The sequence below is a fragment of the Trichosurus vulpecula genome, chromosome 1 (assembly GCF_011100635.1).
Source record: "Trichosurus vulpecula isolate mTriVul1 chromosome 1, mTriVul1.pri, whole genome shotgun sequence".
NCBI lineage: Eukaryota > Metazoa > Chordata > Mammalia > Diprotodontia > Phalangeridae > Trichosurus > Trichosurus vulpecula.
In genome coordinates this window covers 2,677,123-2,692,026 of record NC_050573.1, presented here as the reverse complement: position 1 = coordinate 2,692,026, position 14,904 = coordinate 2,677,123, and the positions used below count along the sequence as shown (strand labels likewise).

The window sequence follows — 14,904 nt, the reverse complement described above, 5'->3', positions numbered from 1 at the left end:
ATATTTGTTTGTCCATATTTATTTGTCTGGAGGTAGCTGTCAAAAATGCAAACATCCGTCTTCCGGGTCGGGGTTGGGGGCGGCCGCAGCGGACAGTGAAGGGCAGCGGCTGCGGTGGGTCCTACGGTCGGGATTTCAATTATGGCAGGTCCAGAATCTGACAGTCAGTATCAGTTCACTGGTTTTAAGAAATACTTCAATTCATACACCCTTAATGGCAGAAAGAATTATGTACTGGCCACTTATGGAGGAATCGCTTTGCTCATACTTTACTTCAAGGCAAGGTCTAAAAAAACTCCAGCTGTGAAAGAAACATAAATGGAGCCCAGTATATGTGTGTGTGTGTGTGTGTATACTTTGTCCATCATCAAGTTCCCTGGCTAAAGGACCTGCTGTCAACTTAGCATGTAATCTATAGCTCTTGAAATAAAACATGAACTCAGAAAAAAAAAATGCAAACATCCTGGAGTATAAATTACTTTGTAAAATCTTATAATTGTGTAATAAGTTTTTGTGAACAATGGCGGAACCACAACTTTGCCACCCTAAAATCTGTCAATTGTGGCTATGTTTATGGATTAGTTAGAAATGGGGAGATATCATGAGTAGTCTTGACCTATGTCTTGCCCCTGGACTGTGATAATTCCAGAGGAGAGTGAGGTTGATGACTTTGCACTGCTCTGCTTTGCTTAAATCCAACTCACTTGCAAAGAAAGGACCAACCACAACAATCTGTGGGTTAAGAAGCTCCTGAGTTCAAAAGTTCAGTGTTCCTCTCTCAGTTAAATGCAAAGCTCAGTTTTCCCATCAGTCACTTTTAATTCAAGAAAAACTCTGAGGTAAGTTTAAAAGTGCAGTGCTCTCTTAAAACACTTTACTTCAAAAGGAATTATTATCTCAGCACCAGCTGCAAATCACTTTGTGTCAAGGAAACTTATTTACCCTTCTATACCTTTAAGTATCCTGATTCAATTCTAGGCCATCTGTTGTTATCTCTACCAGACCTCATGATGGCATTCCTGGAAATATTGTCTCTAGGTGTGTATGTACAATTAGAGGAAATTTTATTATCTATCATAAGTTATTTCTGCAAGATCCAGATGGAAAGTATCAACATTTTAAAAATGAAAAGAGGGGCTGTTTCCAGCCCATATTTCAGACTTTCAGCCAATCATATTCTTCCTGCCCCCATGATGCTTTAACCATTTATATTGTTTTCCCCACCTACCAACTTCTGTTCTTTTTTCCATCCTTAAGCTGGGGGGCTGTCTTTCATCCTCCATGTCTTTGAGCTTGATGGGGAAGCCATTTTCCCTCTTTATTAGTAAATGCATGTTAACTAATAAACTGCTAGTGCTCTGAGCTTTGTACCTCGGTGGACTTGATTTTCCTTATCACAATTAGTCCTTTTGGTCTTGAGATCCCCAATGGATTCTCCTGAAAGAAGGCTTTAGTTTATAGAATCTATACAGGAAGACCATTGTCATCAAATTAGACCTGATTGTCTTGAGGTCATCATGACAGTCTTGACTGATTTATTGTTCAGTCATCTCAGGCTTGTCTGACTCTCTGTGATCCCACTGGCTATAGCAAACCTAGCCCTTCTATCCACCGTCTGCCAATGTCTATCCAAGTTCATGTTTGTTTTGTCCATGACACCGTTTATCTTATCCTCTGCTTTCCCCTTCTATTTTTTCCTTCTACCTTTCCCAACATCAGGGACTTTCTTAATGAATCCTATCTTCTCATTATGTGGCCAAAGTATTTCAGCAGCAGTGAATAGGATGAATGAATTTATTTAAGTATTAGCCGATTTCATCTTTTTGCTGTCCAAGGGACTCTCAAAAGTCTTCTCCAGCACCACAATTTAAAAGTGTTGATTCTGTGCCACTCAACTTTCCTTATATAGCAGAAAGACCCATATCTGTGACTCTATGGACTTTTGTTGGCAGGGGTATGTCTTTGCTGTTTAGGATGCTGTCCAGACTTGCAGTTGCTTTCCTTAGAAGAAAGAAGCATTTTTTTAATTTCATGGCTTCAGTCACTATCTACTGTGATCTTTGAGTCCAAGGACATAAAATCTTAAGCTGCTCTCATTTATTCTCCCTGTTTCTGCCAGGAAGTAATTGGACCGTATGCCAAGATCATAGTATACCGACGTACATACATACATACGTGCATATACATGTGTGTGTGTGTGGGGGGGCGGTATGTGTGTATCTTCAAAATACCTCTTTAAAATAGTTTTTTTTAATAAATTGTTATTATGTGGAATAAAAATAGCATTTTTATAACATAGTATAATAAAAAAGATGATTGTAAATGAAACTGCAAATGTACCATGCACAACTTCCTATTCCTTTCAATATACAACAAAATGATGATGTTATTTATTTCTTCCCTCAACCCCAAACCTAGAAATGGCTACCATTAGGCACAGAGGTGTGCATATGTTACTCTTTCTGTAGATGCAGATAGCATCTTTCATCATATGCCCTTTACAGCTAATTTGAGTATGGACTTGTTCACTGACTTGTTCATGAGTCATTCTTCAGAGACTATTGATGTTGCTGTGTGCAATGTTCTCTTGGTTCTGCTCATTTCACTCTTCAGTATTTCATGCAAATGTTTCCATATTTTTGTAAACTCTTGAGGTCATTATTTCTAATAGCATAGTAGTGTTCCATCATAATCATATACCACAGTTAGCTCACATGTTTCCCAATTGTTGGCCACCGATGGAATTTCCAGTTCTTTGCCACTTGAAATAGAACTGCTATAAACATTTCCAAATGTGTAGCCTCCTTTCCTTTTCCCCTAATCATGTTTGGAAATAGAACAAGTATCAATATGCCCAAAGGGCAAAAGATTTGAATCATTTTACAATTCCACCAACAATGAAGTAGTGTCAGTATTTTTCCCCATTTTCTCCAATATTGGTCACTTCCCTCTTCTATCATTTTATCAATCTGGTAGTTGTAATCTGCATTTATCTAGTCAATAACAATTTAGAGCATTTTTATATGACTATAAATTATTTCAGTTTTTTCATTGGGAAACCACCTGTTCTTATCCTTTATCCATTTATCAACAGGGCAATGACTCCTCTTCTTAGAGATTTGAGAAAGTTCTAAATGGTACTTGTGGATTTCCCTCTAGCTTATTTTTGCTCACTCTTTTCCATCTCAGCCTCTTTTTTAACACTATCCCTACTACCTTATCTTTTCCTTTTACCCTTCCTTTCCTTGTTTTACCCACCCTTCTAATATCCCCTCTCTTATCTTCTCCATTCATCCTCCTCATCTTATTCTATACACACTTGCAAAGATCCTTCTCCAACCCTATGCCCTAGTTTTCTTGTCTTTCTGGATGTTCTGTAGACTTGGAAACCTCTTCTGATGTGGATGTTGTTTCCTCATCCAACTAAATGAGAGTAAGTTTCCAACATTTCCACTCCATCCCAAAACCATCCACTCCCCACCCTGCTTGGGCCTTCCCAAAAACTCGCTCACAGCCACCACACATCTGTTCTTTCCCTTGGCTCTGCTGTAATTGCTCCCCCAGCATTTAGTGTGACACAATATCCTTTTCCTCTCAGCAAGCTCCTCTCACCACATGTGACTTAGGCTTCCCGTGATGTAAGGAGGTCACATGACCTATTAATGGGTGGGAAAGATCTTCAAATCTAAATTGCTATTACAGGTACTTTGTTCCATCCCGGGATAACCATTTCTTCTTCTAAAGCCCTTCTACCTCCAAATAGAGATCTTATACCTTGCAATCCTGTTCATAATGCCAAATGTATCAGCAAGGTAATAATCACAATATGGATGATAGTTGTCAAAATGCCTATGTGGTTCTATATTTCACAATATATGTGACTCTCCACATAGAAGGTAAAAGAAGTAAATCATTTATTGAAACACCAAATATCCAGATCCTGAAACCAATACATTCAATCCATCAAAGCAGCAAAAGAATTCAATAGAAAACAGCAGAGAACCACTCCATCCAAAAACCATCCAACCCCCTGCTGGGGCCTTCCCAAAAGCTCCCTCACAGCCACCACTCCTCTGCTCTTTCCCTCAGCTCTAACTGCTGTAACTGCTCCCTCAGCATTTACTGTGACACAATATCCTTTTCCTCTCAGCAAGCTCCTACCACATGTGACTTAGGTTTCCTGTGATACAAGCAGGTCACATGGCCTATTAATGGGTGGGAAAGATCTTTAAATCTAAATTGCTATTACAATTAGTTCTTCATTCCACGCCCTGTTTTTATGAGAGAATTGCTCCTTTTTACCTTTTGCTACCCAGTTTTGTGTTTTAGAATCACCCTATCATACACAAGTCAGCCATACCTTTCCTTCAAACTACCTTAGTAATGACAACAATTTTGAGGATGCTATTACTAATAATGACTAATATTAATAACGTTTTTATATGTTGTAAGTAAACAGTTTGACCTTAATCAGTGCCTTAGAATTAGTCTTTCATTATTTGCTTATGGTTCTTCTGGTGACAGAGGGAGCAAGCCAGCTGTTACACTCTCCTCTTTCACCCTCATCACAAGGCTTCTTAATTCCTCTTCCCTTTCTGCCATCAGAGTGGTACCATCTGCATATCTGAGATTGTTGATATTTCTCCTGATAACCTCAATTCCTCCTTTTATTCCTCCTGCCTGGTATTTTGCATGATGTACTTTGTGAACAAGTTAAATAAAATATGTGACAACATACAAACTTGTTGTCCTTCTTTTCCAATCTGAAACCAATCGGTTGTTCCATGTTCAGTTCTACCTGTTACCTCTTGACCCTCATACAAGTTCCTCAGGAGACAAGTAAGGTGATTTGGTACTCCAGTCTCTTTGAAGACTTCCCACATTTTGCTGTGATCCAAGCAGTCGAAAGCTTTAGGGTGGTCAATGAAGAAGAAGGAATTTCTTTCCCTGAAACTCCCTTGATTTCATCATAATCCAAAGAATTTAGGGTTAGGGTTGACAATTTGGTGAGTACTTCCTCTGCCTCCTTGAAAACCAGCCTGTTCTTCTGGAAATTCTCAGTTCACGTATTGCTGCAGCCTAGCTCACGGCATCTTAAGCATAACTTTACTGGCCTGTGAAATAACATCTCTGGAAATAATTTTCTTGAAGAGATCTTGTCTTTCCCATTCTATTGTTTTCTTCTATTTCTTTCCATTTCTCATTTAAGCAAAGCTTATCTCTCCTTGCTAGTCTCTGGCATTCTGTATTTACTTGGGTGTATCTTTCCCTTTCCCTTTCCTTCTGCCCTCAGTTATTTCTAGAACCTCATCAGACGCCATTTCACGTTCTTGCTCTTCTTTGTCTTTGGAATGCTTTTGTGTTGTTGCTGCTGCTGCTGCTGCCTCTTTTCCAATATTGCAAACCTCAGTCCGTAGTCCTCTAGGCACTCTATCTATCTGCTCTGATCCCTTCAATCTCTCCATGACCTCCATATGCTTATTCATAAGGGATGTTATGTAAAGTCATACCTATATGGTCTGATAGGTTTTCCCTATTTATAGAACACACAGAAAAATTCTGCCAGTAGTCTCTTTTGAAGGTTACTACAGTTACATCATCCTGTCAAATATCATCCTAGCAACTGCCAGTTGACTGTATCAACTCTGCTTAAGGAAGGAGTCCCACTTTGAATCAAGGCCAGGTTCTGCTGAGACTAAGGTGACTCAAAGGGGTAACTTCCATACATACTCTTCTGGATTCGGTTTTATAATTTTCATCATCAGTAGTCAATCTAGCAGATAAAAGTCATTTCTTTCTTAGAAAGAAGCTTCTAAACAACACCACCCCTTTGGCTACCGAGTCAGAACTGGAGAACTTTCTTTTAGCAACTTCTTCCCCAGAGTTGATATCTTTTCAAAAGAGGAGGTCCCAAGGCACCTGTTAAGTACCCAAAGGACTGCCTAGAAAAGGAGAATTTACAAGGTCCTCTGTACTTTTCCCACACAGTAAGTTATCATTATCTTAAAACAAAGCATTCCCAATTAAATACTTAAGTTGTTAAGCATTTTTACCCCACTGTTGAATAGCTTAATTCAGTATTTCTAAAGCAAACTTCATTTAGTGAGAGTATACTTGCATCACCCTCTAGAACTTATTTTTTATTAGCAACATTTCATACACAGTGCTTTCCCCCAAATCACAAAGAAGGAATAGAAGATTGTAAATGATAATATAGATTTCTTATATGATATGTAGTTATTGATGGTCAAATGACATAGATTCAGCTGAATGAGCTTCCAAATTATGTTACATACAAAATCACTTTATATACCTATTAATTTATCTCTGTGGAATGATTGCATTCATTGACGACGGTAGCAGACTTTAGATCCAATTACACTTTACTTCTTATACTGACATTTCTAAGTAGGTCACACTTGTGAAATTTCATGCATAAATTGTATTCAGGTCTGTCTTACCTTTACAAGATCAAATATCACAATTATCCTAATGGTAACACACGTGCAACTTTAAATGGTACCCCATTGTTTGGGACAATTTCAGTCCCATGAAATCTGGACTTACAGTTATAAATGCTATCATACAGAATCTCAGTTTACCAAAGGGCCATTTGCTGTCAGCACTTTCTATAATGGAACCCAATAATTACAGTTAGTCTGCTGCCTGAGTTTATCCTGGCTGTTTTTCAGCATAGAAGGAGGAGGTTTTGAACCCCAAAGCAGGAGGGGTAGGGGAGATGGTAGAGGGATGGGGGAGGCAGAGTTCTCAGGAGTGATCAGGTTGGGGTGTAGTGGCCCAAGTGAAATTAAAACCCTGGGACGGAATTTGGAGACCTAGGAGGAGTCTATACAGGAAGAAGAAATCTAGGGCTCTCAGAGAGAAAGCTCTAATAGTTTTAGGGGCCAGAAAAAAACTTTTTTTCAGAAGGTGAGATGTTGGCTGAGAAGACTGAATCCAGGAAGCTGAAGTGAGAAGAGAGAACATTCTAAGCATAAGAGACCACCATTGGAAGGACACAGAATCAGGAGATGAAGGTTCTTGACCAAGGATGAGCCAGGAGGCCAGTGGCTCTGGGTGAGAGAGTAAATGGAGAGGAGAGAAGTATAAGAAGTTGGGGAAGGGGGTTGGGGCATTCTCTGGGATGAGGGGCAGGGCTTGGGGAGGAGAGGCAAGCAGGGTCCTGAGATCCTGACCCAGTGAGCCATTGAAAGAAAGGGCTGATCCTGGGGTTCAGAGACCAAACATGATTGGGCTCTTTAGGACTGGGAGGACCCCCTCTCAGTAGACTGGCTATAAACAGGAAACCTGGGAGCTGAGATCATTCTGCCTTCTGGAAGCCAACTCTTCAGGAGCAGGTCCCAGGTAAGTCTGGACCAGGATCCTACAAAGTACCAGGGTCCTACTGGCTCCCCTTCCTTTGGGCCTCATTTCCCTCTTCTTACATGCTGCTCACCATTCTCCATGGATGTCAGGAACATGCCTGTCTCTTAGGCTTAGCCACTGGCTGGGGTCCCTGTCCCTGAATGTTAACCAGACTCCCAATCACATCCCAAATGCCCCCAGGACACCACCCCCCATTTTATCATTGGCTCCCACTGTCTTAATCTTCAGAATTCTATAAGTTACCCTAGAGGTCCTGTATCCCTGCCACCCTGCTCAAGGTTGGAGGTTAGGTTGTCCTGCCTTCATCCCAGGCCCCCTGTGAATTAATACTTTATGAAAGGGGAGCAGGGTTACAGGCACACCTTGCTTGTGTGCTCACTGGGAAAGACTACAATGAGCAGCAGGAAATGCGGCAGCAATCACATTTGAAGAAGGAACAGAGACAAGCTCTGAAGAGTGTGGAGCAACAGAGAGGAAGAGGACAGAGCTCTCAGACTGGGAATGGGATGGGGAAGGGAGGCAGAATGAGGGAGAGAAGGGAGGGGGAGAAGCAGAGAACATCTCTCCCCCAACCATGGCTTAGAGTTGGGGTCACTACGAAGCTTGGACTGGGGATGGCTAGGGGTGCAGTGGATGACCTTGGCATCTTCCATGTCTGCCCACGCTCCAAGCGCTCCACAGAGCCTCTTTCAGCCACCTTCATGACCTTTGAAAGAAATGGTTCTCATCTGCCCATTCCTGGGTGGGAGAGGGTAGTTCTTGTGCTTGGGGTTGACACCCCCCTTCAACACCCATGGGTTTGTGGCCTTTCAGTAACCCTCAAGCTGGCTTAGCCAGAGGCACTTACCAAGGGTGGCTTCTAGGTGTGCTACAGCTTCTTGGGGCCATGGGAGAGTTGGGTGACAGGTGGACACCCAAGGAGTATGAAAATGGCTCAGCCAGGCCTCTCACCAGGAGCTACTCCTCCTTGAACAGCCACATCACTACAAAGGAAGAGGGGTTGGGCTAAAGATACCCTAGTAAGAGGGGGAGAGCATTCCCAGCATGGGGGACAGCCATTGGAAAGGCAACATCAGGAGATCAGGTCTTGGTCAAACATGAGCCAGGAGGCCAGTGTCCCTGGATCAGAGAGCAGGAGGAGAAAGAAGAGAGGAGTGAGGTGCAAGAACACTGGAAAGGGGGGTGGGGCTTGATATATGTACCTGTGTGCCAGGCACCTTGTCCATTTTAGCTCATTTGATTCTGCTGCCAGAATTCTCCACGTCCTTGTTAGTGACAGTCTGAATAAGGCACACATATAGAAACAATCATATACGCTCAAACACATTCATGCATGCACACACAGAGATATAGATGTAGATTTTGTCCTCCTGAGGTCTGGAATTGGCCCAGATATTGGGGTATGATCAGGTAGGGCCCTTAGGCAGAAAAAGTTAGAAAAATGTGAATTAAAAAAAAAGTTCTTAGTGTTAAAGTGATGAATGGCCTTTAGTATTTGCAATAAAACCAAGAAGACAATGTCTTCTTTTTTGAGTCACTTATTTAATTAGCATTTATTAAGCTCCTAGTGGGCAGCTAGGTGGCCTAGTGCAGAGAGTCCTGGGCATAAAACTGTTTCAGAGTACAGATCAGGCCTCAGGTACATCCTAGCTGTGTGACCCTGGCCAAGTCACTGAACCTTGTTTGCCTCAACTTTGTCCTCTATAAAATGAGCTGGAGAAGAAAATGCGAATCATTCCAGTGTCTTTGCCAAGAAAACCGCAAATGGGGTCCGGAAGAGCTGGGCAGGGCCAAAGCTACTGAATAACAAGCTCCTAGGCCTTGGAAGGCATGGCCTATGAAGGAGAGGCAGGCTGGGTTCTGACGTCCTGACCTAGGGTGACATTGGAGGAAAGGGCTCATCCTGGGGACCTCTGGGGCTGGGCACTGGGGGTCCTCTTGGGACTAGGAGGAGTCTCCCTAAGTGGGCTGGCTGGAAGCAGAAGCTGAGTTCACTCTGCCTTCCATGGAGATGAGATCCTTCTGCCTTCTTCCCAAGAGCTGAGATCTCTCAGCCTTCCAGAAGCCAGGTCTGTGGGTGCAGGTGGCAGGGTCCTACAAAGGTCTTGGCCTCTGCTGGCTGTCTTTGCCATTGGGTCTCATCCTCCTCATCTGACCTTGTGGTAAGTGTCCTCCAGCTCCAACAGTACCACGCCTCTCTCCTGGCCTGACTTCTGTTGGAACTCCCTGCCCCTAACTCTTCTCCAGACTCCAGATCATTTACAAATGTCTGGGTCACCCTCCCCAGATGGACTATTGGGTCACACTTTCCCAAACTTTAGTCTTACCCATAGAGACCCAAAAGTCATATTTTCACACTTCTCATGAGGACCCACATGTCCTGTCTCCCTGTCTCTAGTATCTGCCCTCAGATGGCCCCTGTAAGGATCCCCCAGTTCTGCCTACCTTGATGACCCCACCTTGAACACAGTTACCAAAGCTCTCTCCTGGTCCCCCTTATCTGCACCCATGGCTCTGGGACTGGTTCTCGGTCAGATCCCAGGCATGTGGCTCCCTGTCTCCACTTTCCCTTTGGGGATTCCAAGTCTAAGCTCTCCCAGAGGGACCCAACATTCCTCCCCAGCTCCTAGTGAGACCTCAGGACACAGTTATCCTGCTTCCCCAGGCTCAATGTCCCCATGGAGCCCTTCTGTCATTCCATTGTCCCTGACCTCTCTCTATAAGATATGTTAGATTGTGTTGCATTCCAGACCCTATCCCTGCCCCCCTTACCCAGGCCTCCTGAATCCCTGCCTCCCCTTCTTTCAGAGCCCTCAGGTCCCATGCCATGGGCCTTCATCCCAGACTGGATTTTGTCTCCCAGTCTCAGGCATCCTGTGGTAATTCGGTGATTGCGCCATTCAAGAGCCCTCCTACAACAACAATTTGGGTGGCAGCTGCTGTGGGGGTGTAAGACCCAAGAAGACCAGCAACAAGAGATGCTAGCACAGCTTCTTTGATCTGCTTTACTAAGGAAAGTAAATTTAATGGCATTAACAATCTCACTTTAATCACACATACAAATATACTGCACTTAGTTCAGGGGGAAAGGTCAGTAACCTGAACTTCAGAGCAAATACAAACATATTATAAATATACATTATAAACAAAACAAATACAAGCCAGCATCTGGGTTAGCAAACCTGGGGGCCAGTTACAACGTCTTGCCCAGAGTCACACGCCAGTCTTCCAGAGAGTGAGAGCCACCAAAGTAAAACCTCTGGGTTTCTTTAAAGCCTGTGGGGGCTCTTAACAATGGCTGCCCAGAGTCTCCACTTCAACACTCTTCCAGTGAGTGAGAGCCCCAGACAAAATGCCAGCTTCTGAGTTTATATACCCTTCTTAAGATTGGAATGATTCACACCTAATCAGCAAAAGCATGTGGGTCTAGGGCTTTGCACCTTGTAAGACTTAATCAAAAGCACTTGATTATTTTAGCATTCTCAAAGAGAAAACAGTAAAGAAAAAAGAAAGTGCCACCTTAGTTAATATTACACCTCCCCAACTGCAACCTTCCCTAGCTTCCCTCTCTCCTAGATGAAGCATTCAGTCTGCCATCTAGTTAATGCGTGTATTCATTAGGAAGGGGAATTATTGGGAGGGAGAGCTCTGACTCACAGGTCATTGAGGCTATCACTGGTCTTACCACATCTGGGATCCCAAATCCCTTCTACCTCTTGGGTCTCCATTGTTCATTCTTCTTCTCCTAAGAGGACCAATGACACCAGGAGGCTGAGATCTTGACTTGCAAGTAAATTAGATCTGAGTGGGGTGGAGCTGTACAAAGTCATCAACTTCACTCTTCCCCCCAGAATCATTCAGAGTCCAGAGGCAAGACATAGGTCAGGACAACTGGTGATGGCCCTGAAGGCACTGGGAGAACTTGGTCTTTGTAAGCTAAGGTCTTTCCCAGGTCTCAGTTTGTCTGAGGCAATACCCATTCAGAGACTGACGGCCAGGTAAGAAATGAGGCTAAAAATTTGCCTTCTCAAAAATCAATCTGGAAGAGGAAGACACTCAGGGTTTCTGACTAAAACAGAAGAAAAAATTGTCATTTACGCTCACTCTGGACCATCACCACCCAAAAATGAGTAAGTGAGGCTTGGGCCAGGCCCTATTATTGGCCAGTCAGTGAGAGCTAGAGTGGTTTGGGTGTAATGGTATCATCATGTAGCTCCTTTTGAATCCCAGGGGGCTTTAACAAAGCCTGGCTGGTCAGAGCTAGATTCCAAGAAATCATAAATGAAGAATACACAAGATGAGATTTAATTGTCCCAGCTTTAAAAAAATCATAGAATAAATAAGTGGGGAAGAAACTATCTTGCTGCAAAATGGAAGGTAATTTGGGAGGTTTAAGTGATCAACATTTATATTCCTTTGGACAGAACTCCCACAAGTAAGTATATGACTCCTGTGAACCTGGAACTAGGTGGGATGGAAATTCATATTGTGTATTCCCTTAAACTAGCCAACATGTAAGTAAATAGAAGCAGAGTTTTAATTCAGATGGGTTTAGGCAAAATGAGGAAGACCTAGATATTCTTAGAGCAATCCTGACTCAGGCTGTCTGTATCACTCAAAAATTATCATTTCTGTATGTTTTTAACCATAGCATGGGAAAGGAAGTTTCTTAGTCAAATAGGATATAAACACAATAAGACAAGAAATTGACAAAAGTGTCAATTGCAATTACAGTCCCAGGATATCTTTGTTTCCCCTACACAGTATATGTCCACAGGATGCCAAGATAAGAAACGTCCCACTGTCCAAGACGGTGTCAAAAACATGCAGAATGTTCCTGCTCGGCTTCATCAGATCCTATAGCTACGGACACAGGAAGGGGCATTTTTAGTTCACTCAGAGAGCAAAGCAAAGCATGTCTCATGAATTAGTTCAGGCTTTGGCCCTTACTTGGGTTGAAAAAATCTTAAGTAATATCATGCCCCATGAGGGAGGGAGGGAGGAAGGAAGAAAGGAAAGAAGGAAGGAAGGAAAGAAGGAAGGAAGGAAGGAAGGAAGGAAGGAAGGAAGGAAGGAAGGAAGGAAGGAAGGAAGGAAAGAAGGAAGGAAAGAAATGGCAGCGTTGTCCAACTGGAACTGGCCAGGTAGTCCCCAGGGAGGCAGCTACTACTACTTACAGGATGTTGCTCATCCTTGGTTCTCAATACAAGGGGGCAGAGTACCAGGTGGAGGGGCAGCTCTGACTCTGTGTCACTGAGACTCTGACTGGTCTCACCCTACCTGGGATCAAAAAGCCCCCTGTGCTTCTTGGGTCTCTATAGAAGGATGGGAAGGAGAGGCAGACAGAAGGGAGGGAGGGAAGTAATCTTCCTGTTCATACTGATGTGGTTTGAGAGGTTCAGAGACCCCTCCCCCCAAGACTGTAATACAGATAGGATCATCTGCAATGAAGTCACAGACTCAAGCAATCTTTCACTCAAGTTGGTAAAAGTTTATTGTGCTATTGAAACAGGTAGCGCCCCTCAGGGAACATGCAACTTAACATAAATGATACTAAGACTTCTATGGGAAAAGAAGTGGATTATCTGGGAGATGTGCTAATTTGGTGGTAACTTATAACCTTGCTCACAGGTGTCACTCACTACTAGAAATCAGGGGAAGGGGTTTCTCAGGGGTGTATTTTAGGTCTGTTACAATTGTGACAAGATAGCTTTGAGAGTTTATGTCTGTAGCTTGACCTCTGGATTGAACCTGATAACTTTGGGAATCAATGCATGATAATTCTGTGGTTACAAGATAGTCCTGTTTTGATGAGAGAATTTCTTCAGAGGCCAGCTTGTTAGCGTGATGGAGAAAGATAGTTTGTTTTAATGCGGCCCACTCATGAGTGATTCTGGGGAAAGGTAGTTTGTCTTACTGGGGCCATTGAGGAGTAATTGCTGGGCATAGTGTGCTTGGGCTGAGGAGAAAACTGTCAGGGATAGTATTTTGAAGCTAGGGAGAAATGTGATCTTAGAATTGTCCAAGCATAAGCAGGGAAGCATCCCATCATTACCCCCTTAAACAGATGAGACCCAAAATCTTTTGGGGTAAGGGACAAAGGTCTCAGTTTCTGAAACTGCTTCACACTGAGAATTTGGTGTGAAGCCCTGGGGCCTTAAGGAGAGTATATATACCCAGAAGGTAGCCATAGAACTCAGAATCTGCAGAGTTCAGAGACTAGGAAACTAGAGAACTCAGAGCTGCAGAGAGAGGGTACATAGATTTGGACCTTGGCCAGACACCTTGAGTGCCTAAAAAATGAAGAGTAGCTGTGGCAGCACTCAGATATTCCTCCCTAGTAGGGCTATAGCTAAGGATATCATCCACTTATTGAAATAAACTGCTGTTAGGTAAGTCCAGATCCCTTAAATTTTTTCCCAAACCCTGACCAAACAAGCAGGGATTTCCCAGAAGCCTTGTGGCAATACTGTCCACGTTCACTAGCCTGGGTTTGATTTCTCAGGGGGTGTCCACTCCAATGCAAATATAAATTGGGAGTCCTTGTGGAGCGGTATACAAAAGAAAGTGTCTTTGAGATCCAGAGTGGAGAACCATTGAGTGTCCCCCAGAGCCATGGGTGCAGATAAGGGGGACCAGGAGAGAGCTTTGGTAACCGTGTTCAAGGTGGGGTCATCAGGGTAGGCAGAACTGGGGGATCCTTACAGGGGCCATCTGAGGGCAGAAACTAGAGACAGGGAGACAGGACATGTGGGTCCTCATGAGAAGGGTGAAAATATGACTTTTGGGTCTCTATGGGCAAGACTAAAGTTTGGGAAAGTGTGACCCAATAGTCCATCTGGGGAGGGTGACCCAGACATTTGTAAATGATCTGGAGTCTGGAGTGAGGATGGTGGATGGATTAGGGACTACGGGGTGAATAGCAATCAAGGAGGCGCCAAGGGGAAGAGCAGGGGCTCCTCAACTGGGGGGGTGGAGCGGGAATCTCCCTGGGGCTATCCCAGCCTCCGTCAGTCCATCTTCACCCTCCAGCGGGCGTGATCCCGCTTCTCCCTGTCTGCTTCCCTTTGCTCTTCCCAGGCAGGGTCTGCATTGGGGCAGCCGCAGCCCCGGCAGGCACCCAGGCGAAAGGACAAGGCCAAGGGCCTCAAACTTCTGGGCTCGATTTCGGACCCACGTGCTCTCCTGGGGGTGCGACGGGTGGAGAGAAGGCTCTGAATGTCTCCCCAGATACTCAGAGTGAAGCGGGACCGCTGCGACGCCCTCTACCGGCCGAGTAGGACTTGCACCAGAACGGCGGAGCTTTGCCTGAATCTGGAGCGATCCTTTCTAGGAAAAGGAACCTGTGTGTGATTGTTGCCCCAGCGGAATCCGCCACTTCCCCTAAAGGCAATATTTGGTTGGGAACGGACGAATCAGGGACAGAGGCCGATAGGAAGTCCCGCCTCGTCCATGGGAGGAACAAGGGAGAGAGCGATTCTGGGAAACCGAGTCCTCCTGCGGAAACCTTGGAGACCG

At 44.1% G+C, this 14,904-nt stretch overlaps 1 protein-coding gene across 1 annotated transcript; it reads left to right on the top strand.

The window, feature by feature from the left end:
- Positions 1-74: 74 nt before the first annotated feature.
- Positions 75-453, top strand: LOC118854540 (ATP synthase membrane subunit DAPIT, mitochondrial-like). The gene has a single exon (XM_036764908.1). It carries the CDS (start codon positions 142-144, stop codon positions 316-318), a length of 177 nt encoding a protein of 58 aa, XP_036620803.1. The 5' UTR covers positions 75-141; the 3' UTR covers positions 319-453.
- The last annotated feature ends 14,451 nt before the right edge of the window (positions 454-14,904 follow it).

What these genes read in the sequence shown, in the direction of transcription:
- LOC118854540 (XM_036764908.1), top strand. Translation starts at nt 142, where the DNA reads ATGGCAGGTCCAGAATCTGACAGTCAGTATCAGTTCACTGGTTTTAAG.